This window comes from Lepidochelys kempii, chromosome 4 (assembly GCF_965140265.1).
Source record: "Lepidochelys kempii isolate rLepKem1 chromosome 4, rLepKem1.hap2, whole genome shotgun sequence".
NCBI classification, from domain to species: Eukaryota; Metazoa; Chordata; order Testudines; family Cheloniidae; genus Lepidochelys; species Lepidochelys kempii.
In genome coordinates, this window is record NC_133259.1 from 133951568 (window position 1) to 133977278 (window position 25711).

At 46.3% G+C, this 25711-nt stretch overlaps 2 protein-coding genes across 3 annotated transcripts; both read right to left on the minus strand.

Moving 5' to 3' along the window:
• Positions 1-206: 206 nt before the first annotated feature.
• UBOX5 (U-box domain containing 5) lies at positions 207-25560 on the minus strand. Of its 2 annotated transcripts, XM_073342950.1 has the most exons (5): positions 25457-25560; positions 7974-8077; positions 5297-6491; positions 2220-2381; positions 207-1126 (listed from the first exon to the last, which is right to left on the minus strand). In XM_073342950.1, the coding sequence occupies exons 2-5, from the start codon at positions 8025-8027 to the stop codon at positions 921-923; spliced, it is 1617 nt and encodes a 538-aa protein (XP_073199051.1). In that variant the 5' UTR covers positions 8028-8077; positions 25457-25560; the 3' UTR covers positions 207-920. The 2 variants fall into 2 exon arrangements, with proteins under 2 accessions (XP_073199051.1, XP_073199054.1); XM_073342953.1 differs by lacking the exon at positions 2220-2381 and having other exon boundaries at positions 25457-25535.
• Positions 16521-25541, minus strand: FASTKD5 (FAST kinase domains 5). The gene is made up of 2 exons (XM_073342949.1): positions 25457-25541; positions 16521-20279 (listed from the first exon to the last, which is right to left on the minus strand). Exon 2 carries the CDS (start codon positions 20239-20241, stop codon positions 17761-17763), a length of 2481 nt encoding a protein of 826 aa, XP_073199050.1. The 5' UTR covers positions 20242-20279; positions 25457-25541; the 3' UTR covers positions 16521-17760.
• Positions 25561-25711: the final 151 nt, after the last annotated feature.

Genomic DNA, 25711 nt, shown 5'->3' on the forward strand with positions numbered 1-25711 from the left:
TGAATTTCAATTTTTAAAGTCTGTATAGACTGCAGAGTAGGTTACTGTGATCACCCCTTGAAAATATAAGGCTCTGGGGAGAATGTTCCTTTGTATCAACTTGTTTTTTTCCTTCACTTTTAGACTGAGCTCTGAAAAGAAACTCAAAAGGCGAGATCATTCGGAAGACTCACAAAGAGACCAATTACAAGGCAGAAAAAAGTAACTGACTTTAACCATAATTTTATTAAGGCGTAAATGTCTATCAGCCAGACGGGAGCCGGTCCTGTCACATGACAAACAGAGTGACATTGTGTGTAATGCAATGGCTTCTCTACAGTTCGTATGAGCAGAATGAGATCATCATCAGAGTTACTTACGCACTAATTCCAGCTCCTCTTTCCACTACTTACTGGTCTTCAGAACAGGGGACCTGTGTGCTCTTAGCCCAGCTGGGAAATTGCAGGGAGTGGGGGCAGGAAAGGGGAGAAGTCAGGTAGCTTGCACGAATTCAATCACAAGGACTTCACGTGGCCCAGGACTGAATGGCTACTTGTCAAATATTGAAATGGTTTTAAGTGACAGGGAAGCTAAACTCACACTTCAAAAGGCACCTATGCTAACCACTGAGCCGGTGGAATGGTGAAGTGATGGTGCGTGATTGGATGGATGTCAGTTTCATATAAATACATTTTCCTTGTTAAAGAAGCGTATGGCTTTATTATCCTTGTAACGCTTTGCTCTGGGGCGATGCTCTCACCTCCCCGCTACTTTGTAAGCATAAGAAGACAAAGTCCTCTTCAGAATTATGTGCACTCATCTGGCAAGCTCTTTAAAGGACCACGCCCTTGTACTATTCAATACAGGCAAGTAGAACAGCAGCGGCTCCAGCTCTCCCTGGGGCCTTTCAGCCAGCCATTTCAATAGCAGCACGCAAGAAGTTAAAAGTGGACCCTCAGCACGTCATGAGCGGAGACTGACCTTTTACAATTCATGCACAGTATCGTTAAGGACTTCTGCTTTTCAGCTAAGCAAGGACGACACAGGAGGTGGCCGCAGGGAAGCTGGTAAACGGGCTCCATTTTGAAATAAGAAGAAAATGTTCTATTGCAGGAAGCGCATCCTTGAACCGGCCGGCTACTGTGCTCTGGAAAGTTGAAAGAAGAAAGTTTTGTCAATGTTAATGCAAGTCAGTTGATCCTACAGCAACCGTGGCAACATGGTACCTATTCCACACCTGAAACTCTGGCACAAGATGTTAGATGGAGGCTATCACCCCGATTCTGAGGTGAGGTGCACCTACAAGCAGCTAGAGCTGCAAGCGCTCACACTATCTTGGGAATGGGCCCTGTTTTCCTTATAACAAGCTACCATGTCAAAACTCCAAGGATATTCCTCTTGCTTCCTAGCATTTCTGCTTGGGAAGACTAGATCAAGGTGAAGTTTGGTACCACCAAAATTTTATTGAGGACGAAAGCTAGCAAAAGAATTCTTGCTTTTGTCTAGGCTAAAAATCACCCCTTTTCAAACACTGGCATTTGAGTACTGAACTTGGTCTCTGTCAGACATCTGCACGGGTATCATACTCCACTGTATGAAGAACTTAACGTATTTCCTTAAATACCACTTTGCTTTTTGTGCCCATAATGCCTAGAGCGGGCTATTCAGATTCCATCTCAATGGTGATAGCTCAACAATAGAACACACTGCTAGTGAAAGCAGCTCAGAAACCTGCATACACTATGGGAACTGCACGTGGTCCCCCGTCTCCTCCGATGGCACGAGTTAGTGTCTAGCATCTGATTTCTGACACATAAAATGGGCAACAGCTTCACGCAGCGGATGAGGAAGGATGGTCTAGTGGTCAGAGCGCTGCCCTGAGATTCAGGTTCAATTCTCTGCTCTGGCACAGACTTCCTGTGTGACCTTGGGCAGACCACATAGTCTCTCTGTGCCTCGGTTCCCCATCTGTATAATGGGGATAACAGTACAGCTGTGCTTTGCCAGGGGGTTGGGAGAACAAAGCATTAAAGACTGGGAGGTACTCAGATGGTTATTGCTAAGTAAGGCTTCTTAGGAGACACTTTGGGTAGATTTACGAACTACTCTATGTCAAAAGAAGGGAAAAAATGCACAATCCAACCTGTGGGAGTCCTTATTAAATTATATTAATACAAAATCTACAGCCTACCATTGCGCTTCTGAATGCCAAAAGTGAAACCAATCGGTTTGCTGCTTACCAGCTGGGGCATTTGCATTCCACGAACTGCTGCAGCCCCCCTCGCTATGCGGCTGCTGCTGGCCTTTTACCAACCTAGCTGTAAATGATGGCCTAGAGCTGAGTGCAGAGGTCAAGGCAATGTCCAAGCTTTCGGACAGCTTCTGTTCATGAGAGACTGGACCTGCAGAGAAAGGCATGAGATCTAGAAATAGCCAGGTTTTGCGGGGGGAGGCATCAAGGGACAAAATAAAAGCTGCTTCGCTACTAAACACATTCTTAATTTTGAAGGGATGGTCTGAACATAAGACAAAAGCCTTTTTATTTCTCTTCAAAACAGTGTCTTAGGGCTGAGTTAACACACGACAGGCCAGCGTGTGAATCTACAGCGCAGCCGCGCACTAATATCCCGTGTGGTCACCGCTATGGCCCAGTGAAAGGCCCGGACTGAGACACGCAAAAGGACTTTTCAACTCTCATTTTACTTTTTCCCATGTCATGCGGTGGGGTGGGTATGCAGCCAGGAGAGCTCAGTTCTGACTCTGCCACTGATTCACTGTGATGGACTGGCCCCATCACTCTAACTCTTCGTGCCTCGGCTTCCCCACCTGTGAAGTTGGGATACTGATACCTTGCCCAGCTGGGTAAAGTGCTTTGAGATCTAGGGAAGACAAGCCCAATAGACATGCTACGATTTATTTACTTTTATTGCTTGGGACTTACAAAGAGGACTAAGGGAGTTAGGTGCCTGAATGCCATTGAAGTTTAGGCCCCGATCTTACAAATGCTTATGTGTCTGCTTAAAGCCTGCACTTCAGTGACATTCAAACACCTAATTCCTTTGGGCCCTTTTGAAAATCCCAATCACCCTTTCTTTACTTCTGCATTTCACTCAGCTTGGCCAGCTGACGCTAGACTGTTCAGTTTCACTTTCCGGTCTGTAGGCACTAGCTCAGCGCCATGCGTTTGGTTTCTAACGCTGATGGGGCATGTTTAAACCAAAAAGGAAATGCTGTTTGGGAGACTGGGAGAGTTCAGATCTGAACAGTGCGGCTTCAGCCCACCTTTGACATTTTCATGTACCTACTGTGGACGAACGTTCTCCGTGCCACCTTCAGCCCAAATCCTATTTGGTTTACATTACGCCTTTGCAGAATGTATTCAAGAAAATTCAACTCAGCTCTTCAGGGAGACAATCCTTCTGTGTTCAACACACTCATGTGCTGTGTGTGGGCCACATTCCCTAAACTTCACTGCTTCCGTGGCTCTCCACTTCTCTTCAAATTACCCATGCCCACATAGTCTCTTCTTCCTTGGTTATTCAACTTCATTTACCTCTCTTTATCTGTGATGTTATTAAATAATATAGTAACTATAATTATGCCACACAACTGATAAGAAAGATGCAGAGCAAAATGGAAACGCATGCATATAAAGGGCTGTGTGTGTTCTGGAGTAAAGCCAGAGTTCAATACATTCTAGGTATTTCTGCACAAATGAGGAAGGAAATAAATATGCCAAGAAAAATGCTTTACATGACCGAACATGCCTGGAGACAGCAGGCCTATCATCCCCCTTGTGCTAAGCTGATCGTTATAGGACAGAGACTGAACGCGCTACTTGTTAAGAGAATGAAAAAGCAGGAGCAGTAGGTCCCATTCTGGAGGAGCAGATGCATTTGTCTTGTGCTTTAACCACAAAGCCATCCTTCCTCTCCAACCAGTGTAACTGGCTCAGCAGTCAAAAAGCTTGAGTGTGCCGTCAATCCACGATTGCTATCCAGCACCCCACGCCCAACTTTACAGTGACGGGGAGCCCGAGAGGCTGCCTACATTACAGCAAGTGCAACCCAGCCAGAGAACCCACTTACAACATGGCTATCTCCTGGCTTGGTTGACAATGACAGCTTGTAGCACAGAAGGGACCTAAACGGCGTGTTAAAGCCTTGGATGATCAGTGGGACTGCTCACCGACCCAGGGGTGCAAAACTGGGCCCATAGTTGGTGACATGACAGTTGGCAAATGATTCACGATGACGAGCTCATGCCCAATGGCTCTGCTCACAGACATTTTTCTAACAGAGCGTGAAAGCGGCTAATACTGAGGGGGGCGATACCAGTGTCAAACGGCCCTCCCCCGCCCTCCCGGGACACTTGCTACAGCCCATTTTTAGCAACTGTAAAGGCTTCTCCTTTGGAAATGTCCTCTCTGGCTTAATCACCCACAGTCCATGGGTAGAACCTTCCCCTCCAGCCTTTCAAGCGCTGTCCCTTGGCCTCTAGAACTTCACTCCGATTGGACACACACACACTTGCTCTTTCTGCTATCCATTGGTTTTAAGGCTTTACGCTCCCTTGGCAGGGATATCCATCAACACAAGCATTTAGTGTTACTGACTGGGATGTGACAAGTGCTTCTCGAGCTGTGCTGTGTTAAGTAAATGCCACTTGGGGGAGAACGGTTAGGAATGTAAGCAGCAGAAGGGTCAGTAGAGCACATTTGTGATTGCCGTGACCTGTGTGAGCAGCCCACACATGATTCTACAAACCAGTTCATTCGGCGCAGGGAAGATATTTGAGAGTTTTCCCCCATTATGGGGATGATGGGCCAGCACGCTGCATGCCTGGGTTAGTAAAATCCCCATGATAATTTTTTTGCACAGGCTGCAAGAGATGATTTTCCAGCAGAGCAAAATTTGTCAATGAACTGAAAATGATAGGGACAAAGGAAATAAAAGACTAACGGAAAAATTAAGTGATCTGAACCAATTATGGGCAAATAAAATGGTGTAGATTGACACAGGCAGAACAATGAGGTCATGGACTGAAAAAACAAAACAAGTAAAATCTGGCTATGAAAGAAAGAATGTGCTGGGTAGAGGAAAGGGGAAAGTCCGACATGAATGACACGCTAAAACCATTTCCATAATGTTTGGCAGGAGCAAAAGACAACAGCCTCAAAAAGCGCCCCTAGGTTTTGGTGTGAGAATCTGCAGGAGATGCGAGGATTAAGTGAAACCACATTTGGGATGGCGTGTGGGACTCTGGTCCTGGGAGATCAGCAAGGTGAAGAAACAGTGAGAATTAGGGAGGCGAGTACCTGTCGAGCAGTCCATTTGGGCCAAAGGCGAGTCACTCTCCGTTTTCATTTTTTTAGCACCGCTCTCGGAGGTAGACATGGCTAGTAAGTTTGTGGTAGAAAAATAAGAGGGTTCTACGTGGTTGCTGTCATCAGGGCTTTGCTCCATACAGTCCATTTTCCTTTTCAGAGAAGATATGGTTAGGGAAGAAGGTGTGACCATCCCTAAAACCTGAGCCCTCCCGAGGAGGTTGGTGCCCGGGATGCTGTGCTGTAATAGGAAGTGGTCTATCCTCGCCTTTAGAGAGGGGTGAGGGAGGGGCTGGGAGTGTTGGCTAAAGGCAACCCCAGTGAAAGGATCGCTGGGCACCCGACCCCAGGAAGCCTCACTCCGGTTGCATTTCTCCAGAGTGCTCTGGTCGATCACCTTGCCAGATGGCAGCAGCATTGGGAAGGGCATTATCTCCAGAGTGATGGGGTCCAAGAACTCTTCAGGGATATCCTGAACAACATCGACTAGCTTCTGGAGACTCTGCTGTTCGCAGTCAGAGTTGCTTAAGGGCACACACTCGCTTTCCATTGGGAACATGAAACCGGCACTCTGGATGCCCAAGCCCTGAGCCAGGCACGCAGAGGCCACTTGGAACACGCTGTCCATCACTTCCTGCGGGCACGACTTAGCTGGCTGTCCCCAAACCTCCAGTCTTTTAATGCAAGGGAGGCCACCTCCCGCTACGTGGGAGATGCAAATTTTTAAGTGCGATACATTGCTCAGTGAGGCAGGGCCTTTATTCCATAGGTCTTGAGATGCAGAACCAGGGTAGAAGACAGCGTCCATCTGATGGAAAGGAGGCCTTGGCTTGAAACCCCTATGGCTGAACGTCACTTTGCTTTGATTTTTTAGAATGGCTTTACCCACTAGTGTGAAAACGTCTTTGTCCGACACAGGCTGACCAGCCAGACCTGAGAACTGAGATTCGGGGCTGTTCCAAGAGCTTTTGTTCAATGAGGTAGACGTGTAAATGTCCAGCCCCGTGAAATTCTGATACCCGCCCGATGAGATGTCTATGTTAATCCTGCAGAGTTCTATGTTGAAGGGAAAGGAGAGAGTAACATGGACTGGGGGCTTGATGAAATATTCACTGCGAAAGCCCCGGTTTCTCTTTGCAAGGTCTTCAGAGATGAGGTTTTCAACTTCATAACCATCAGCAGAAATCTGTGTTTAAAGAGAAATGAGAGGATACTGGGCTTGATTTGACCCAAAAGAGGAAAGTGAGTTTGCAACCACTTTTACAGTATTTTTGAGGCATTAAATGATCAACTGCAAATAACAAAACTTAAAGGATGAACTGTGCGCTCTTGATTGTCTTCCCCAGGGCATGTGTGTTCCTGAGTTGTTAGTCTAGGGATGCTGGGCTCTGCAAACCCATTTGGTACAGTAGTGTTGCTCAAGACGTTAGAAGCATTCACCAATTATGACAGTGCAGCTTTAAGGAAATGAGAATTTAATTGAAAACATTTATTGTAAAGGATTTTGCCATAAATTCATTCTAGACTAAAATATGGAGGAGAGGCTAAATTCAGCACTGATGTAAGAGCAGGCAACTCCACTCACTTAATTGCAGTCACCTTGCTTGTACAGACCAGCAATGTAATCAACCCCATCTAGGAAGGGTTTTAAATACTGTGTACATAAATGCTGCATTTTTCACAAGACAAAACCCAGGTTCTCTGTTGTTTCTGAGATGCAGTTTGGGGGGCCTTGCCATTCAAAATAGGCTTTGAATTAAGAACTAGGTAATCTCTAAGGCAGAGAGAAAAAGGTATCTGTCTATATTAAAATGTTGACTATGTAAGCACTTGAATAATGATAACATTACCTACCACCTTTCATCTGAAGATCTCAGAACTAATTAACCCTCAGAACTCCCCTATGAGGTGTAACAGTGTTATAACACCAATTTTACATAGAGGTTAACTGAAGCAGAGAAAGGATAAGGGCCAAATTTTTCAGAGTGACCTCCTAACTGGGGGCCCAACCTGAAATACCTTGGCACTGATTTTTAGCAGTGATGAGCACCCACAACTCCAAACGAAGTCAACAGGAGTTGCAGGTACCCAATATCCCAAATTACCAGATGCAGAAAAAGAACCCATGAGTCCTAACTCACCATTATACCACACTGCCCCAATTCTTTGCAATAAGAGTGGTTAGCTTTGAAGATGAGTCTTGAAGACTTGAGGGGCTTTCACAAAAAAATGTTATAAATTAAAAATAAATTGTCAACACCCGCCCCCAAGCAATTCCACCCAGTTTTGCAAAATTAAAAAATCCTGTTGTTTTCGCTGTAACCTACCTGGCCATGGCCCTTTAAGTGTGATGCCACAAGAGCATCTCTCTGCACATTACACGGAGATAATTCCAACAGACACTGCTCAGGTGTTTTCTGGGGGATTTCACCACAGAGCCTGGTGAGTAAAATTGGTTGCTTTTTCTTAGAAAGATTTGCATGAGCATCTGAGAATACTCTTGAGCAAACATTATCTCAGACACAAATGGTGTAATGAGTGAGCACTCCTTTGTCTACTCTGTCCAGCAGAGACAAGGACTGCTTATTCTCTCCACCTAACCAAGGGATACCAGAGCCGACCCTCTATGCCTTAAGCCGCAGAAAACACAATGCTTTTTTATTTTTACCTTGTTGCAGTGAATTCTTGGCTTGAACTGTGGGAGGCAGATGTTTATTACCATCTTTGCAGTTTGAGGACTCAACTTCCAAGCATCAGAGTCAGCTAGTAAAACTAAAGGCAAAAGCAAAACATAAATGTTAGTTTATAGGAAAATAGGAGACTCTTGTGTAAACGGTTCCTGAGTCACAGGTGAATCACAAGTCTGACTGCTTACAAAATGCAGTTCAGATTCAAGTGGGTGAGGCTTTTAGCAACTCATGAGAAACCCAAGTGAGCGTGTCATAGGTGATTCTGGGTTAAGATGCAAGATCAAGTTAAAATCATTTACGATTCAAAGGAGAAAAATGTCTGAGAAGGAAGCCTAGGGAATGAATGTTTTTATGAAAATTCTAATTTGTATATAAACCAGTGATTAGATGCAAGACTTATCAAAGGGGAGTGTGCTCTAGAGAGGAAGGGTTTGGTAGGGACTTAGTCCCTGCCCTGCCATCCATTCAACCTGAAGGAGTTTTTCAAAAGATGCCTAACTCTCAGCAGCCTAATTCCCCTTTGTGTCTTTGCAAATCTTCCCCGCTAAGACCTTGGTCAAATCACTTAACCACTCTGTGCCATAGCTTACACTATGCTCCTAGACGGCTAGGGCACTGATCTAGGAGTCAGAAGGCCTATTCTCGTCTCTGCCATCAACTTGCTGCGTGACCTTGAGCAAATCATTTTACATCTCTGTCCTTGTTTCCTCTTCCATCCTGTGCCTGTCTTGTCTATTTAGGTTGTAAGCAAGCAAGCCGGGGGGCAGAAACTGTCTGGTAGTAAAAGGTCTAGCACAATAGGATGTGAGATCTCAACCAAGGAATCTAGCTATTACTGTAATGTAAATAAGTAACAATGCACAGTGGTTGCAAGGATAAATGTTTCTAAATGCTCTGAAATCCTCAGATGAAAGTTACTCTTGAATGCAAAATTAATAACCATTACCTAATAGCTGCTCTCTGTTATCCAACAGATCACTTGGTGCTTTAGGAAAGGAGTACTTGTGGCACCTTAGACACTAACAAATTTATTTGAGCATAAGCTTTCATGACCTACAGCCCACCTCATCGGATGCATCGAGCTGTAGCTCACGGAAGCTTATGCTCAAATAAATGGGTTAGTCTCTAAGGTGCCACAAGTCCTCCTTTTCTTTTTGCGGATACAGACTAACACGGTTGCTACTCTGAAACCTGTCTTGGTGTTTTAGGGAGATCAACAAAATTCTGAGCACTGATCAAGTCAACTCTTTCAAACATGTTCAGAAAAGGAAGCCAGGAGAACACACAACCTTTTGCATTCAAAGAACTAAACAAACTGGTTAGACACGATTCTTTTTAAAAGTAAGAATTTTAACCTCTTAATGTGGGTGTAAACCTCATTGCTTGGAGCAATCTTATAATCACATACTTGCAAATTCTATCAAGAAAAGGGAGCCCTTTAAATGATTTCCAGTTGAGGGTATTTGTTCAGCCTAACTGGATTTTTGCAAGCGCTTTTAGGTGTACAATGGGATTATAAAATGAACTGAAATCAGGTCAGTGTGTAATGCTTCTTATACCTGTCTAGTAAACGTACAAGCATAACACAGCCTGAACACTGATTAAGTGCAGATGTCAGAATACAGATAAATGGTGACATTGGCTCTAAAGTCCAAATTCAACGTAAAAAAATCTCAAGTCATCCATGAAAGAGTAAGTTTGAAGCTTATGTTACAAATGCCTGTCTGATAGTTTTTGGTGGATCAGGCTGTGTTTGTTAAAAGGAGACCAGTGTGCTCACATACAATAAATGTCAATTTCACGTAAGATAAACAGAGAGGCATTTTCAAGTCTCTATTTAGGTTAAAAAGTGCAAGGTCTGCAATCTATAGCAGTGCCAGGCTTAATGCTGGAAATACCATCTCTCGAAAAGTAGAACTCTGTGTACATCTGTCCATTCTTGATCATGAAAGATCCTATGGAACTTTTGGCCCACCCCGTTCAGCAACCCATCGCTGGCAGGGACTAGCACTACATAATTGAGAGGAAGGCACAAGTCATTCCATAGTGCAGAATTACGTGATAGCCTGCTCATAAGGGAAGTTTCTTCCTAACCCCAGGCACTTTCCTGCTAGCTTCCATCCTAGGTTTAAATCCATTCAAAATATGTTTTAGCCCAGTGGTTTTCCAATTTTTTTTCCTGGGGCCCAATTGAAGAAAATTGTTGATGCCCACGACCCAACGGAGCTCGGGCTCAGGGGTTTGGGGTGTGGGAGGGGCTCAGGGCTGGGGCTGAGGGTTGGGGTGAGGGCTGCAGCTGGGAATGATGGGTTCAGGGTGTGGGAGGGGTCTCTGGGTGGGGGCAGAGGGTTGTGGTGCAGGAGGGGGTCAGGGCTCTGGGCTGGAAGTGCAGGCTCTGGGGTGGGGCCAGGGATGAGGGGTTTGGGGTGCAGGAAGGGGTTCCAGCTTGGGGGGGGGAAGGGAGCTCAGGGCTGGAGATTAGGGCATGGGGTTGGTGCACGGACTTACCTCTGGCGGCTCCCAGTCAGCAGTGCAACCAGGGTGTAGAGGCAGGCTTCCCGCCTGTCCTGGCGCTGTGGACCGCACTGCACCCCAGAAGCAGCCAGCAGCAGGTCCGGCTCCTAGGCGGAGGTATGCAAGCGGCTCTGCGTGGCTCTCGCCCACAAGCACTGTCCCGTCCCGCCCCCAGCTCCCGTTGGCCGAGTGCAGAGCCCGTGCTCGGGGAGCCCGGTGGCTCCCCCCGCCGAGAAGCTGCACCCGCTGCTGGCTGCTTCCGGGGCACAGCACGGTGTCAGAGCAGGTAGGCACTAGCCTGCCTTAGCTGGGCAGCACCACCGACGGGACTTTTAACACCCTAGTCGGCGGTGCTGCCCAGAGTGACCTAGTATGGGGTGGCGACCCGAACTTTGAAAAACGCTGTTTTAGCCTGTCCATTGACAACACCCCTAGTACAGTGTAAGTGCATAGGCTTTTTTTGAATTCTACTAAGCTTTTAGCCACATGGACAGAATGTTGTACAACTTACGTAGGTGACCACAGAATACCTGTTTCCACTGGAGTGATTTCTGACTGAGGAACAAAGTGCACTTCATAGTAATTTTGAAAAGGGGGCGTGGCACCCAAAAGTGCACAGCTCACAGCAACAGACACGTGTGAGATGTCGCTTAATCTTCTCTTCCCTTATTGAGAGGTATAAGGAATATTCTGGTTGAGCGGCAATCCACTGTGAGTGACTGGATAGAGCTGTGTGCGTTTTGGTCAATGGGCAGCTCCTATTCCGCTCAGTTTAAGGACTGATTTTCTTTGAGCTGAAACACGAGAGATTTAAAATAAATGGTGCTACTATTTGAGATAAATGTTATTCAGCTCAATAGGGTATCAATAAGCTTCTCAGGCCTGTTGGCAGGTGCTGCATCTTCTGTATGCAAAGGTGAACTATACCTCCACTGAGGAGTGGGAAAAATTAAAACAGAAGTAGGATGAGGGGGGGAACCACACCCCCACCAATCCTTTCAAACCCCAAAGTAGTGATAGGTGGGGCTGGTAATATCACTTGCTGTTAAGGCTGCCCATCATTTTGTGTCATAAGATCTTTTTCTCAGTTGCTTATAACTTTGTCCAACTTTAATCATTTGGTTTTCCATACTGGGTGTCTGTTTCAGGCTTGAATATTGTGTTTTAAATTTCAGCTGCAACAGTTCAGCTGTTTCTGAGAGCAAGGCTGGGAAAACCTACGATTTGCACATGTTAATAGCTATGTTTTCTTTGAAAAGCTCTAGTGCCCCCATGCTTTGGAGCCAGGGACTCGAAGTTTGGCAGGGGAGTGGCCTTTGGGCCAGGGATGTGCTTTTTGCTGTTCTTGTGAAAATCTGCCCAAATGTAGCCAAATTAAAGCCTTTCAAAAAAACTTAAGTTCACACATGCTCAATATAGACTCTATTTTAGCAGCTAAATTCCACAAAGATTCCATCCACACTGGGCGTGCTCCAGCATAGAGATGGACAGGACTTTCCCTGCTACTGCAACTCTGGGCTGCTGTGGACTATGCTGGATCCAAGCACCTGAACTGAGAGCAGGAAGACTGTCTCTCCTGTGCTCTCAGGGCTCTCTCTGTTGGGCCCAGGGAACCTGACGAAGGAGGTTACTTGATTCAAATGCAGAGGGGACAAGAGTGAGTAGACTGCAGCAAGGAGCATGTTGGGATGTGGTGGGAGGAGAAGGCTTGGATTGGAGACTGGCAATGGGGTGGGGGGAGGGAAGACTGGAATTAAAGCTAGGCAAAGAAACTGGGAGAGAAACTGAATGTGTGTGTGTGTGTGGCAGTGGGGGTCATGATAAGGAGCTAGTAGGTGGGGGGAGACTGGGATTGGATGAGGAGGTGGGAGGAGACAGGGACTAGCTGGACAAGAGAGAGGCTGAGAACCAGTGGGGTTGAGTGGAGGGGAGACAGATCTGATGAGGAGTCACATAAGAACTGGGTTTGGCTGCACAAAAAATCTAGGACAAAGAGACAAGTGAACACTGAGATTGGAATGAGGCCATGGAGGGAAATTGGAACAGGGATCCGGTGGGGACGGGGAACATGGGCAGCATGAGGGACAGAAAATAATCAAATGAGGAGCCTGGTGTGGGGGGAGAACTGGGAATGGCTGAGCAAGGAGACTGGGAGGAAGAGTCCAGAGAGGTGAGACTAGGGACTTGCTGGGCCTGAGGAGTGGAGACTGGGACTAGCTGGGTAATGACATTGGGACATGGTAAGGTTGGAGGGGATGGTGCAGAAAGGATTGCACTTTGGGGGGAGGGAATGGGTTGCACAGGCCACCATAATTCTGACATTTGTTTGTGTGTGTAATATCACAGTAGGATCTACTGCCTCTACTCTACTGAAATATATCTAAGATTATATAATATTGCAGGATTATCCTGCTGAAGCCTAGAATGTCTGATGAGTCAGTGTGAAATGATGGAATCCTCTACAACCATAGCTGAGAGCTCTTTTTGTTCAGAATATCACCAGTTTCAATCATTCAATCATCATGTGAAAGAAAGAGTAGAATCAAATGAAGTAAAAACCTTAAATGAACCAAAGTATACCACAGAATCTCTATGGATAGTAATTCCAAGCTCTAACAAGAAGAATATAGCAGTAGGGATATATTACTGATCATCTGACCAGGATGGTGACAGAGACTGTGAAATGCTCAGGGAGGTTAGAGAGGCTATCAAAATAAAGAACTTAATAATAAAGGGGAATATCAACTATCCCCATATTGACTGGGTACGTCACCTCAGGACGGGATTCAGAGATAAAGTTTCTTGACACCTTAAATGCCGGCTTCTTGAAGCAGCTAGTCCTGGAACCCACAAGAGTAGAGGCAATTCTTGATTTAGTCCTAAGTGGAGCATAGGATCTGGTCCACGAGGTGAATATAGCTGGACCATATAGCTGGTAATAGTGACCATAAGATAAGTAAATTTCACATCCCTGTGGTGGGGAAAACACCACAGAAGCCCCACACCGTAGCATTTAATTTCAGAAAAGGGGACTACACAAAAATGAGGAAGTTAGTTAAACAAAAATTAAAAGGTACAGCACCAGAAGTGAAATCCCTGCAAGCTGCATGGAAACTTTTTAAAGACACCATAATAGAGGCTCAACTTAAATGTATACCCCAAATTAAAAAACATAGTAAGAGAACCAAAAAAGTGCCACCATGGCTAAACAAGAAAGTAAAAGAAGTGAGAGGCAAAAAGGCATCCTTTAAAAAGTGAAAGCTAAATTCTAGTGAGGAAAATAGAAAAGAGCATAAACTCTGGCAAATGAAGTGTAAAAATATAATTAGGAAGAATTTGAAGAACAGCTAGTCAGAGACTCAAAAAGTAATAACAAAAAATGTTTAAGTACATCAGAAGCAAGAAGCCTGCTAAACAACCAGTGGGACCAATGGACGATCAAGCTGCTAAAGGAGCACTCAAGGACAATAAGGCCACTGCAGAGAAGCTAAATGAATTCTTTGCATCGGTCTTCATGGCTGAGGATGTGAGAGAGATTCCCAAACCCGAGCCACTCTTTTTAGGTGACAAATCTTAGGAACTGTCCCAGATTGAGGTGTCGTTAGAGGAGATTTTGGAACAAATTGATAAACTAAACAGTAATAAGTCACCAGGACCAGATGGTATTCATCCAAGAGTTCTGAAGGAATTCAAATGGGAAATTGCAGACCTACTAACGGTAGTCTGTAACCTATCATTTAAATCAGCTTCCGTATCAAATGAGTGGAGGATAGCTAATGTGATGCCAATTTTTAAAAAGGGCTCCAGGGGTGATCCTGGCAATTACAGATTGGTAAGTCTGACTTCAGTACCAGGCAAACTGATTGAAACTATAGTATAGAACAAAATTGTCAGACACATAGATGAACTTAATTTGTTGGGGAAGTGTCAACATGGTTTTAGTAAAGGGAAATCATGCCTCACCAATCTATTAGAATTCTTTGAGGGGGTCAACAAGCATGTGGACAAGGGGAATCCAGTAGATATAACGTACTTAGATTTTCAGAAAGTCTTTGACAAGGTCCCTCACCAAAGGCTCTTAAGAAAAGTAAGCAGCCATGGGATAAGAGGGAAGGTCCTCTTATGGATTGGTAACTGGTTAAAAGATCGGAAACGAAGGGTAGGAATAAATGGTCAGTTTTCAGAATGGAGAGAGGTAAATTGTATTTAACATATTCATAAATGATCTGGAAAAAGGGGTAAACGGTGAGGTGGCAAAATTTGCACGATACAAAACTACTCAAGATAGTTAAGTCCCAGGCAGACTGAGAAGAGCTACAAAAGGATCTCTCAAAATAAGGTCACTGGGCAACAATATGGCAGATGAAATTAAGTGTTGATAAATGCAAAGTAATGCACATTGGAAAACATAATTCCAACTACACATATAAAATGATGGAGTCTAAACTGGCTGTTACCACTCAAGAAAGAGATCTTGGAGTCATTGTGGATAGTTCTCTGGGGGAAAAAAAGTAAAAAAAGTTAACAGAATATTGGCAATCATTAAGAAAGGGATAGATAATAAGATAGAAAATATCATATTTCCTCTATATAAATCCATGGTACGCCCACATCTTGAATACTGCGTGCAGATGTGGTCACCCCATCTCAAAAAAGATATATTGGAATTGGAAAAGGTTCAGAAAAGGCCAAAACAAATGATTAGGGGTATGGAACAGCTGCTATATAAGGAGAGATTAATAAGACTGACTTTTCAGCTTGGAAAAAAGACAACTAAGTGGGGAGATGATAGAGGTCTATAATATCATGACTGGTGTGGAGAAAGTAAATAAGGAAGTGTTATTTACTCCTCATAACACAAAAGCTAAGGGTCACCAAATGAAATTAATAGGCAGCAGATTTAAAAAAAAAAAAAAAAAAAGTATTTTTTCACACAACGCACAGTCAACCTGTGGAACTTCTTGCTAGAGGATATTGTGAAGGCCAAGACTTTAACAGGGTTCAAAAAAGAACTAGATAAGTTCATGGAGGATAGGTCCATCAATGGGTATTAGCCAGGATGGACAGGGATGGTGTCCCTAGCCTGTTTGCCAGAAGCTGGGAATGGGTGACAGGGGACGGATTTGATTACCTGTTCTATTCATTCTTCTGGGGGCACCTGGCATTGGCTACTGTCGAAAGACAGGATACTGGGCTAGATGGATCTTGGTCTGACCCAGTGTGGCCTTATGTTCTTATCGCTGGGATTTATGGTCTGCTGCCATCCAATTTTTAAGTTCTCAGCCTTTTTGACTTTATGAATTACACCTGTTTGGTGTACAGCTACAGTAAGGCACATATCTATGCTATATCAAGAGTCCTAGACCACTGGGATGTCAAAGGTACTTTAGCTAATTACCACCTTTACAGGACAGCTACTTTGCAAGCAACAGTTCATTGGTTGCAGGAGACAGACTGAAGAGATGGTGGATTGCTTGGTCCAACTACCACAGCTGAGCACCCAAACTGCCACCCATGCAAATCTCCCAGCACAATGCCCCAGTCATCACAACCACCCACTCAATTCAACTGGCATGCACAGAAGCCCCAAACACACACAGACACTCACCTCAGCACACATTCGCCACCTGCACAAATTCCTACATCTTCCACGATGGTCACTCGGAGGCCTAGAATGTCTGCTGAGTCAGCGGGAAGACATGGAAACAGCAATAAGGATGGCTGAAAGCTCATTTTGTGTAGCATGTTGCAAGGTTCAATCATACCTGGGCCCCGTGAGAACCAGATGGAATGCTGGAGACCAAAGGTTCAGTGGTGGCTGGACCGCGACAGCTCATGACAAGAAGCGGGACTAGCAAAGAAGTGGTTGTGCTTCCAGCCAGAGGCCAATTCTGGGCACAAAATTTGGGGCACGCGTACAAAGGGCAACACTGCATCACAGCACGTGGAAATAAGAGCCCCCATATTTACTCACATAACTTTACCAATTACACACAAGTGACAGCACAGGGTTTCTGCTGCTCGCATGGTTTATTAGTATGGGATCCGAAATATAACATGGTATAAGAGGAAGATGATCATTTACATACTGCTCCAAAATGTACTAGGACCTTTACAGAGCAAAGACCTATTCCCTGCCCCCAAAGTTTTTACTATCTAATTTTAGATGTGACACAAATAAGTATATCAACTAAGGGGACGACGACGACTAAAACCATCTTTTAATCTACAGAATAGACATGCTAGACAGCAGCAGTACAAGCTCCTGCCACACTGCCTGGTCTCTGTGATTCAACCCTGACTTGCTGGAACCACTTAAGATGGATAGTTGGATTTCTAGGCCGTTCAGCCTTTACCTGGGAGAGTCAGACTGCCATCAACAGGGCTAATTAGTACCAATGTAACTGGGGGTTGTGTAAGGTGAATGCCTCTCCACTGAGAGTGACCCAAGACCTATGTTCCCTCTAAGGCTTTGTGTGTGTGCACACATGCACGAGAAACCAATGGCCAACAGAGCGCAGTCCCTCCCCACACCCATCCCCCTCCTCTCCAGCACTCATGCGGTCAACCCAACCCCATACCACTTACCAGCTCCCTCACTTTCGCTGTGAGCCCAAGAAAGGGGAAGCCCTGGAATCCTTCCCATACATCCGCAAACTAGAAGCACTGGAAGGAGCCAGGGCACAGGGAAGCCTATTTCCCCGACACCCAGACCAGTGGCTCTAGGTGTGGTAGGTACCTATGGGCAAGAGGTGTCCGTAGCAGACGGCATATGCACAATTTAGAATTCACTGATTCTTCTCCAGGCGTCCTGACTGCATTGATACATCATCCTGAAGGAGGGGCTGGTTTTCACACACTGAGCAACCAAACCCACCGGCTCTCGCTTGAAGGGAAAAGTCTTATGTTGTGGATAAAAGAGTATGTTACCAGAGATTTTATTTGTAATGGAATCATTCTGGGATCTCCTTACAAAGCTGAACAAGCTTGGGATTTACAGCTGTAAGTGAGGCAGCAGGATGAACCTGCTAACGTGGTTGTCAAGTCTCTGCCTGCATGCTCTGCCTGCAAAACAGCAACCAAAGCTTAAAGTAAGTTACTCTAAGAGAGGGGCCATTTTAAACAGTGATGAGAAACAACAGACAGGAGCATTTGTATGGCTATTTCACTCTCTATAGCCAGGCAGATTCCCCTACAGAACTTGATTCAAGCATTAATTTGTCAAACAGCTTTTTGCTGACACTGTGATTCTTAAAGAACCGAGTCAAACACTTTGTGGTGCAGATAGCTCAGCTTCTCTGAATGGGTCCGTCTGAGCAAAGGAAACCATTCCCAAAAGGGCAGCTCGACTACCACATATCCCATTTTCTGTAGCTGCCTTCTTTTCAAGCTGTGCAGTCCCAACAACTGTTTAGAACCATAGCAATACTGGTTCCTGTTTGACACCTGAATGGCTAGCTTCACACCTCCAGGATGCGGCCTTAGCTGGGAGGGACAATTTTTAGGAGAGGTCTTTGATTTGGTCAAAGCATTCAAAATGGTGTCAGTCAGAGGAACCTCATATGAAAATGCAGAATGATTCCGAATGGGTGGAGCCTGCTTCTGTTCTACTGCCTCCTTCTGGCTACAAGTCTCTGTCCGAGTTTTATTACCCCCAAGTGACTTGCCACTAGGCTTCCCCTTCAGCAGCTGATTCATTAAGTTATCTGTGAGACTGACTCCAATGTCTTGCAGTTCTCCTTTAGCTCTTGTGGCAGCTTCTAAGTTAAAAGGTAATGGCTTTCGGTCTGTGCCCAAGTGGACCTCCACATCATCTGATCTAGTGTGAGGCAAAATCATGTGGTTTTTGACATACTGGGGTCCACCTAACATTACCTCAAGTAGAGAGACAGCTTCTGTCACTTCCGGCTTTACGCAGATTTCCTTCTTCGCAAAATTCCACAGCATCTCAGTAACCTCTTGCCGAAACTGTGGAGTAAGGCGATTACCTTTGTAATCTGGGCACTCGATCTCTACACTGCCATCAAGAGTGAACAGGTCCTTTCTAAGCTCAAATTTACTCTCCCTGGCTAACTGAATAAACTCAGCACTCAGAGCGTAATCTATCAGGTCATCTAGGAAGTGCCCAGAAAATGCCAGAGCCAACAAACAGGTGAGGAGATGTTCTGGGAACTTCTCAAATTCATGCAGCTTTCTGTGCATCTGGTCTATGAGGCTGGAGTAAAACCTCTCTGCATTAGGCGGCTCATAATTCAGGTATCCGAATGACCACAAGAATTTAGCAATATCTTTGCTACGGCAATACATCACCCTGGAAGGCAACAAAGAGGCTACTGCATTCATAATCCCTTCATCAAGGTAATGCAAGGCTGAACAAGCAAGAGTTATGTGCATGACACCCTGTATGCCTATAGTACCAATCCGAGGAGGAACGACTTTCCCAAGTTGCTTCAAGAATTCTAAATGATCGACATGAGTATAGCGGAACATCTTAAGTACATTCACTAAAGCATAATTGCTCATGTCTGCCATCTGGCCTGACACCTTGTCTCCAATTTTTCTCATGACATGCTCAGAAAAGGTACTGTTGGACTTGAAGAACCCTAAGGAAATGGTGCCCACTTCCTCCAAGTTGAAGGAATCCAAATACTTCAACACTAAAGTCTCCAACTTCTGCATTAAATCTTGGGGCACCCTCCGGCCTTCACCGATGATATAAATCAGCTGAACCAGCTGAGGCAAGGTGAGGTCTTTCCAGTGCAAGTTAACATAGCTGAAGGAGATCTGTAAATAGCGAGGCACGCTGCGTCCCAAGCAGCGCCACAGGTCAGCCACCAGCAGTAGCTGATCCAGGCTCATGTCCCAGACCCTACGGCAAAATTCAGTCTCATACACTTTCAGCATGGAGTGGGTTGGTGGAATGGCTAAACGGATAAAGGCCTTTAAAATGTCAGTGAGTTCTGAGATGCTAAACAGCTGGATCTTTTCAACTCCGTAACGACACAGCATCATAAACTTAGTATTGGATCTCACCATCACATGCTGCTGCACTGGCGAACAGCTCAGCTTGCAAAAGTATTCCACAATGGTTCCTGGGATCAGGCCATTCTTAAGTACAGTTACTTTATGTAATATCAAGTCACCTTCTTCTAGAGGAAGGACCTGCAAGGTCTCAGACTTGTCATAACTTAGAGATCGGTATTCGGGTCTGTGCTGCTGAAACATTCTGGGATCTTCCTTAGTGTCATAGGCCTCCACATCAGCATCTAGCAATTTGTCTTCCTTGGGCTCCAGTGTGGCTGGAGGCTCTGAGCTGGCCTGTGTGGAAAGAGTTTTATGGAACTCCAGATCCAGCAAGGTGTGTTTTGTGCTTGATAGACTTCGAGAACAGCTGATGCTGTACTTATTCTGAAACTGCTTAGCACTGATGGTGGAGAATTCATTTACAAATGGCCCTTCACTATCTTCAGAGTTTCTAGCAGCATTCTGATGGGATGCGGTTTTGGTTCCTGTGTAGGCTGATGGATTATAAAGTACTCTGTACTCCAGAGGGTTCAGCAATCTGATAGAAGCCACAGCTTTCGCATCGGTGTTGCTCACTTCAGGGCTCTCATCCTCCTTTTGTTTTCTACTAGGAACTCTCTTCTTGGCCCCGCACTTGGTTGTAGTTGAAAATGCAACCATGCTGCGAACTCCGCCTGGAAATCTTCGGCATGTTATCATTGTAGCCATGGATCACAACTTACTGGGCTCAGAATTGTCTCCGGGTACTGAAAAAAGGGCAGATGAAGAATGAGTGGCTTCCATCTATCATGATGCATTTTTAAAAAACATAACCTTTAACACTATAGTAAGTAAGATGGTGAGAGAGACTTGGTTTCTCACATGGTTCAGAAAGAATTACTGAGTATCAGGTGTTTTCCTGCAAGTCAGCAGCTGAGTGTACTGTCCAAAACTATCACACGCAAAATCTACCCAAGATCAACGACCCCAGTTATTTTGCACAATGGAAGACCTGCCGCATTATAGAATTGATAGGACTGGCAACGCAACTGTTACAAGACTTATAAAATGGCTCTCAGGTTAGGGAAAACATTTCTGTATCTTCAGTTTGTGAAAGGACCTAAGGTACTTTTAACTCATTTTTAAAACTGATTTCAAGCTGACAGCATCCCTTTGACATTTTTATAACTCTATCGTCAAAGCTCTAATAATTTCATTAGATTGTGTTTCAAATGACTCAATTCTATTAAGAAGCACCAACCAGAACCCCAGTAGTTCTCAAAATGAGGCCCAAGGATAAGCATTGCTCCACAGATGGAAGTATTCTGAGACTATGTAATGTAAGGTTGGGGTATTGGGATGGGAGGTGGATACAGGAGTGGGTCTCTCTCTTACGAAGTGGTACACAGAATGAAAGCTGGAGTGGAACTACCCTGCCAGAAGGATTGGCACCCTACCGCCAAACCAAAAGTAAATGACTGTTGTGAGTGACTGTTAACACTGGGAGGGAAGAAAAGCAGCCCTAGAATGAAGGGAGGGCAATGAAAAGCACGAGAGAAACCCTCCAAAGTCACAAGCTGCTGTTACACTATCACACACTGAAAATCAGTACTTAGAAGAACTGTAAAGATACCAAAGAGAGTTCCATTCTTTAGGCCTGGGGAAGTTTTCTGCAGGTTTAGATGACGTAATGCTTCAAATGCTAGTCACCACCAGGGGCCTTGGCTATGAGTGCTCTCACCACTGCTACTGCAGATGGAAGGCAACGATGGGAAAACTGCCAAAACAAAAATCTAGTGTAGCCATCCTGGGTAAGCAGCCAATTTAGCCTCTTTAGGATGAGTCAGGTGGTGATTAGTTACAGCACCAGGTCACTGCTATGTGTAATATATACTTCCCCCGCCTTGTGTGGCTCACGCTGAGGAGGTATTAGACAGCCATCTTCTAGCATTTTCAACTTCCTTAAAAGCTCACTCTCTCTCTTTCATTACTTAGAAGAAAAATGTGTTGGAACTCCAGGATGCCAAATAATTAGGGAAGCCAAAACTCGCCGAAGACACAACAACAGCAACATGTATTAGCTTCTGTGCTCCTCTGCACAAAGGCCTCCGACCACAGGGAGGGTAAGCTGTTATGGATGCCTTTATGACTCTGCATACAAATAGAGCTTCCTGACTGAGGACAAGCACGTCAAACCCATGACAAGAAGAAGAAGAAGAAAAGCCTAGTAAATGCTTAGCTGAGTTTTATGCAGAATTCCCCAGCGTAGCAGCAATAAAGAACAGACCAGTAGTGCCCTCTCACAATGCTTCATTTATTCTACTTTTATCATTTATCCTACTTTTCTTAGCCATGTTGCACAGGGTGCCTCACTCACGCTTTCTGTCCCAGGAAGAATGGCAACTTGGAGGTGGCAGGAGGAGGTATAGGAGAGTGAGAAAAGGTGAAAAAAAAACTTGGGTGAAGAGATCGAGACCACAGGAGAAAGCAAAAGAAGAAGGGAAATGATTATCATACAAGAAATCAAAGCAGGCAAAAAAAAGATTCAAGAGAAAGAATTAAGGAAAAGATTGCTAGAAAAGAGGACAATTTATTTTTAAAAAAAATATATTGAACGGTAGATAAAACTCATTTGCAGCTATTCCTGTCCAATACCTTATCTGTGTCTAAACTGCATTGGTTAGGGCAATAACGGTGTCTTTGTCCATGTCAGCACAGCACAAAGTTAGATGTCAGTGCTGAACCCAACACCAACCTTCTCATAGCAATTCTTGCCTTTGGTAGCCCAAGAGCAGATCGGTGCTATGCAGGAGATCAGACACGAGAGCACAATGGTTCCTTCAGCTATGAATCATGGCAACGCACTGTGCTTGGGCCTTAGGATGAAATGTTGCTTTCTGCAGCATTAGCCAATGTGTGAGAATGCCACCCAATCCCTGTAATCTATCAGATGCTCTGATAAAACAAACCAAACAACCCCCACCCACCTCCCAGTACACGTACAATAAAAATAAAGCAAATAACCATTACATATTGGCACAATGCAGGCCCCAGCAAATCCACTGTCAAAAGTGAGTAGGACTCTTCTCTCTGGCTTTCCCTATCAATGCCTGCAGAACCCAAGATTTTGTTTAAAAACAAGAACATTTTTAGCTCTTAGGGTTGTCAGGGCAACCTTGAGTTGACCGTAACTGACACAGAGCCATCCTCCCAGGTCTCCAGATAGATAGCCTGGAACGGTAGAAATATGATCTGTGTAAGGCCCAAAATCTGGCCCCAGGGCATAGCCTGAGTAGTTAGCATGTACACTGGGAAGCACCTTCTCAGCGGAGGCCCACCCATCTCTGAAACCACCTCCTCTTCCAGCACTCTGCTGGAGCTTGAATTAGGTGAGCTTTGTGTCCCAAAATAAGCTAGTCATTGACTGTCAGACCACTTTAAATGTAGGACACGCAGGTTTCTTTGCAGTCTATTTTTTGGTCTATTCTGTGTGCTCTATATTAATGATTCCACTAATAGAACGCACACATTCACTGATGCAAGGGGTGCTATCTTTTAAAAATAAATTAATCTACTTTGCTCTTCTATCCAAGGATCTCAAAGCACTTTGCTACTGGTAGTGAACTAACCTTAGAAACTTTCCTATGAGATAGTTATCCTCATTTTACCCAGAGGAAAGTGAGTCACAGAACCAGTCAGTATGTGCCCATGGTCACAGAGCTCACCAGAATCATGCTGAGAATCCTGTTAGAATAGTTTGGTATGAAGCTTTGTAAAACAAATCAGAAGTGCTTTGGGAGGTACTATGTAGAACTAAGAGTTTATTCATCAGTCCCTTGATTTCAAATCCATGGAACTAGCCCTCCAGAGAGCCAAAAGAAGAACATGGAGAAGAGAAGGAAAGAGGAAGGAGAGGGACAGAGGACAAGAAATGCCAAGTCTTGAGGGAAAGACACTTTAGAGCCTTTCTTGCTCATCACTCAACCTATGTTACTCCCATCTTCAAATCCCAACTACATGCTAGATGAACTTTCAAGCTAGAGGTGTCCTTCATTTCCTCCTCCTCCTCCAAATGTATTTTCTTTTATAGGTCCCTCTGCCCACCACCAGGGATACATGCCAGCCTCAATGCCCCCTTTATTCCTTTGTGCTGCTCACACCTTTGTACACTTTCCTGTGCTCCTCTCCATGTGTAAACAGCCGGCCAACATCCCCTCTTCTCTCCATTCAAATCCCTCCTGGAAACTCACTTCTGCTGTGTCACGTATGAGAAGCAAGTTAAAGAGCAAACATAACTGGACCCCTCAAGCTGCATGCATGTATGTCTTATGGAAGTCCCAAGAGACGACATTGTCTATCTTATCCTTCCTCAGCCCCTTCCTTCTGACCCTCATTTTGTGGGTCATGCCTAATACAGGCTCCAATCCTGGAAGTGGAGCTGGATGGGTGAACCCTTGTGGAGCAGGGTGACAATGGTTCCAACTGTGCTGATTAAGTTGCAGAACAGGAGCCTCAGACTAGATGTTCTACGGGACAGTAACTGTACCTTTCTGGGAGTCCGAAGCATCTAATGCACTTTTGGAAACTCAAAAATTACAAATGTACGCTTGATAACTAACATTAAGAAATCTTTGTATCATTCCCGCTTGGAGTACATTTCCCATCACAGTCTCACTGCTATGTATCAGATAAGTTATGTATTATACCAGTGCCCGCGGGACCATCCTGCCCAGCCCTTGAGCTCCCAGCCGGGGAGGCTAGCCCCCAGCCCCTCCTCCACTGTCCCCCCTCCCCTGCAGCGCCGCCGCACGGGCAGTGGGGCTGTGAGCTCCTGCTGCTCTGAGCGGCATGGTATGGGGGCAGCAGTGATGGGGGTTGGGTAGGGTGTCCTGGGGGGCAGTCAGGAGACAGGGAGCGGTTGGATGGGGCAGAGGTTCTGGGGTGGTCGGGGGGGTTGGATAGGTTGTGGGAGTCCCGGGGGGCCTGTCGGGGGGTGGTGGATAGGGGTCGGGGGGCAGTCGGATAGGGGGTGGGATCCCGGGGCAGGGCGGTTTGGGGCGGGGGGTCCAAGGAGGGGACGGTCAGGGGACAAGGAGCAGGGCGGGGTTGGATGGGTCGGGGGTTCTGAGGGGGGCAGTCAGGGGGAGGGGGTGGATAGGGAGCAGGTGCCAGGCTGTTCGGGGGGCACAGCCTTCCTCACCCGGCCCTCCATACAGTTTGGCACCCCAGTGTGGCCCTCGGGCCAAAAAGTTTGCCCACCCCTGTATTATACACTATGCTAGCCCCATAAATTAAAAACGGAAGGGAAGATATTATCTCCCAACAAATACTAGGACATTTGGACCCGTGTGTTAAAGTTCGGTGTGAAATTGCACATTTTATATGGGATTCAGGTTCGGTTAAGAGTAGGGTGACCAGATGTCCCGTTTCCAGGGGCTTTTTCTTACATATTACCTATTCTTGCCTCTTACCCCCCACCCCCTGCCCTGTTTTTTCACAGCTGCTGCCTGGGCCCCCCCGCTAAGAGCAGGGCTGGCGCCCGCAAAGCGCCTTAAGGACAGAGGAAAGGCTGGGCGGGGGGGGCTTCGTGCGCGTGCACCGCCCGGCAAGGGCAGCTGGACGTGCACACGCACGGGCCCCACGCGCGCGGCGGCGGCGGCGGCGGCACCTGCGCAATGGGGGTGTGCGCGCGCGCCAGGCACGCCCGCCCGCCCCGGCCCAGTGCACGCGCAGCACACGGGGAGCAGCAGCAGCAGCGCCGCACACGCGCCGGGCGCCCGTGCAGGAGGCAGGGCGCGCCCCGCCCGCACCGTGCGCGCGCTGGCTGGAGGCGTGCGTCTGCCCGCGCACGCGGGGGCCCGACAAGGGCCCGGCGGTGACAGGGGCACGCGGCGGTGGGTATCGGGGCCTGTCCCCCGGGGCCGGGTTCTCTGCCCGCACTCACCGGGGCCGCGCCGCTCGCTGTCTCCGTTGCCGGGTCTCGCCCGCCTGCCTGGAATCACCCTGCCCCGTCGCCGCCGAACGCTTCCGGTCACCTGACCCGCACGCACTTCCGCCGCGACGGGAGGCGAGTGGGGCCAGGCCGCGCCCGTCATGGGGAGCGCGGTGCCTGCGGCGTCGGCGTGGGCCCGGCAGAGGGCGCTCGCTCTCCGCCCGCCCGGCTCGGCCCCGCCCCGCCCTGCCCCGCCCGCGGCCTGCG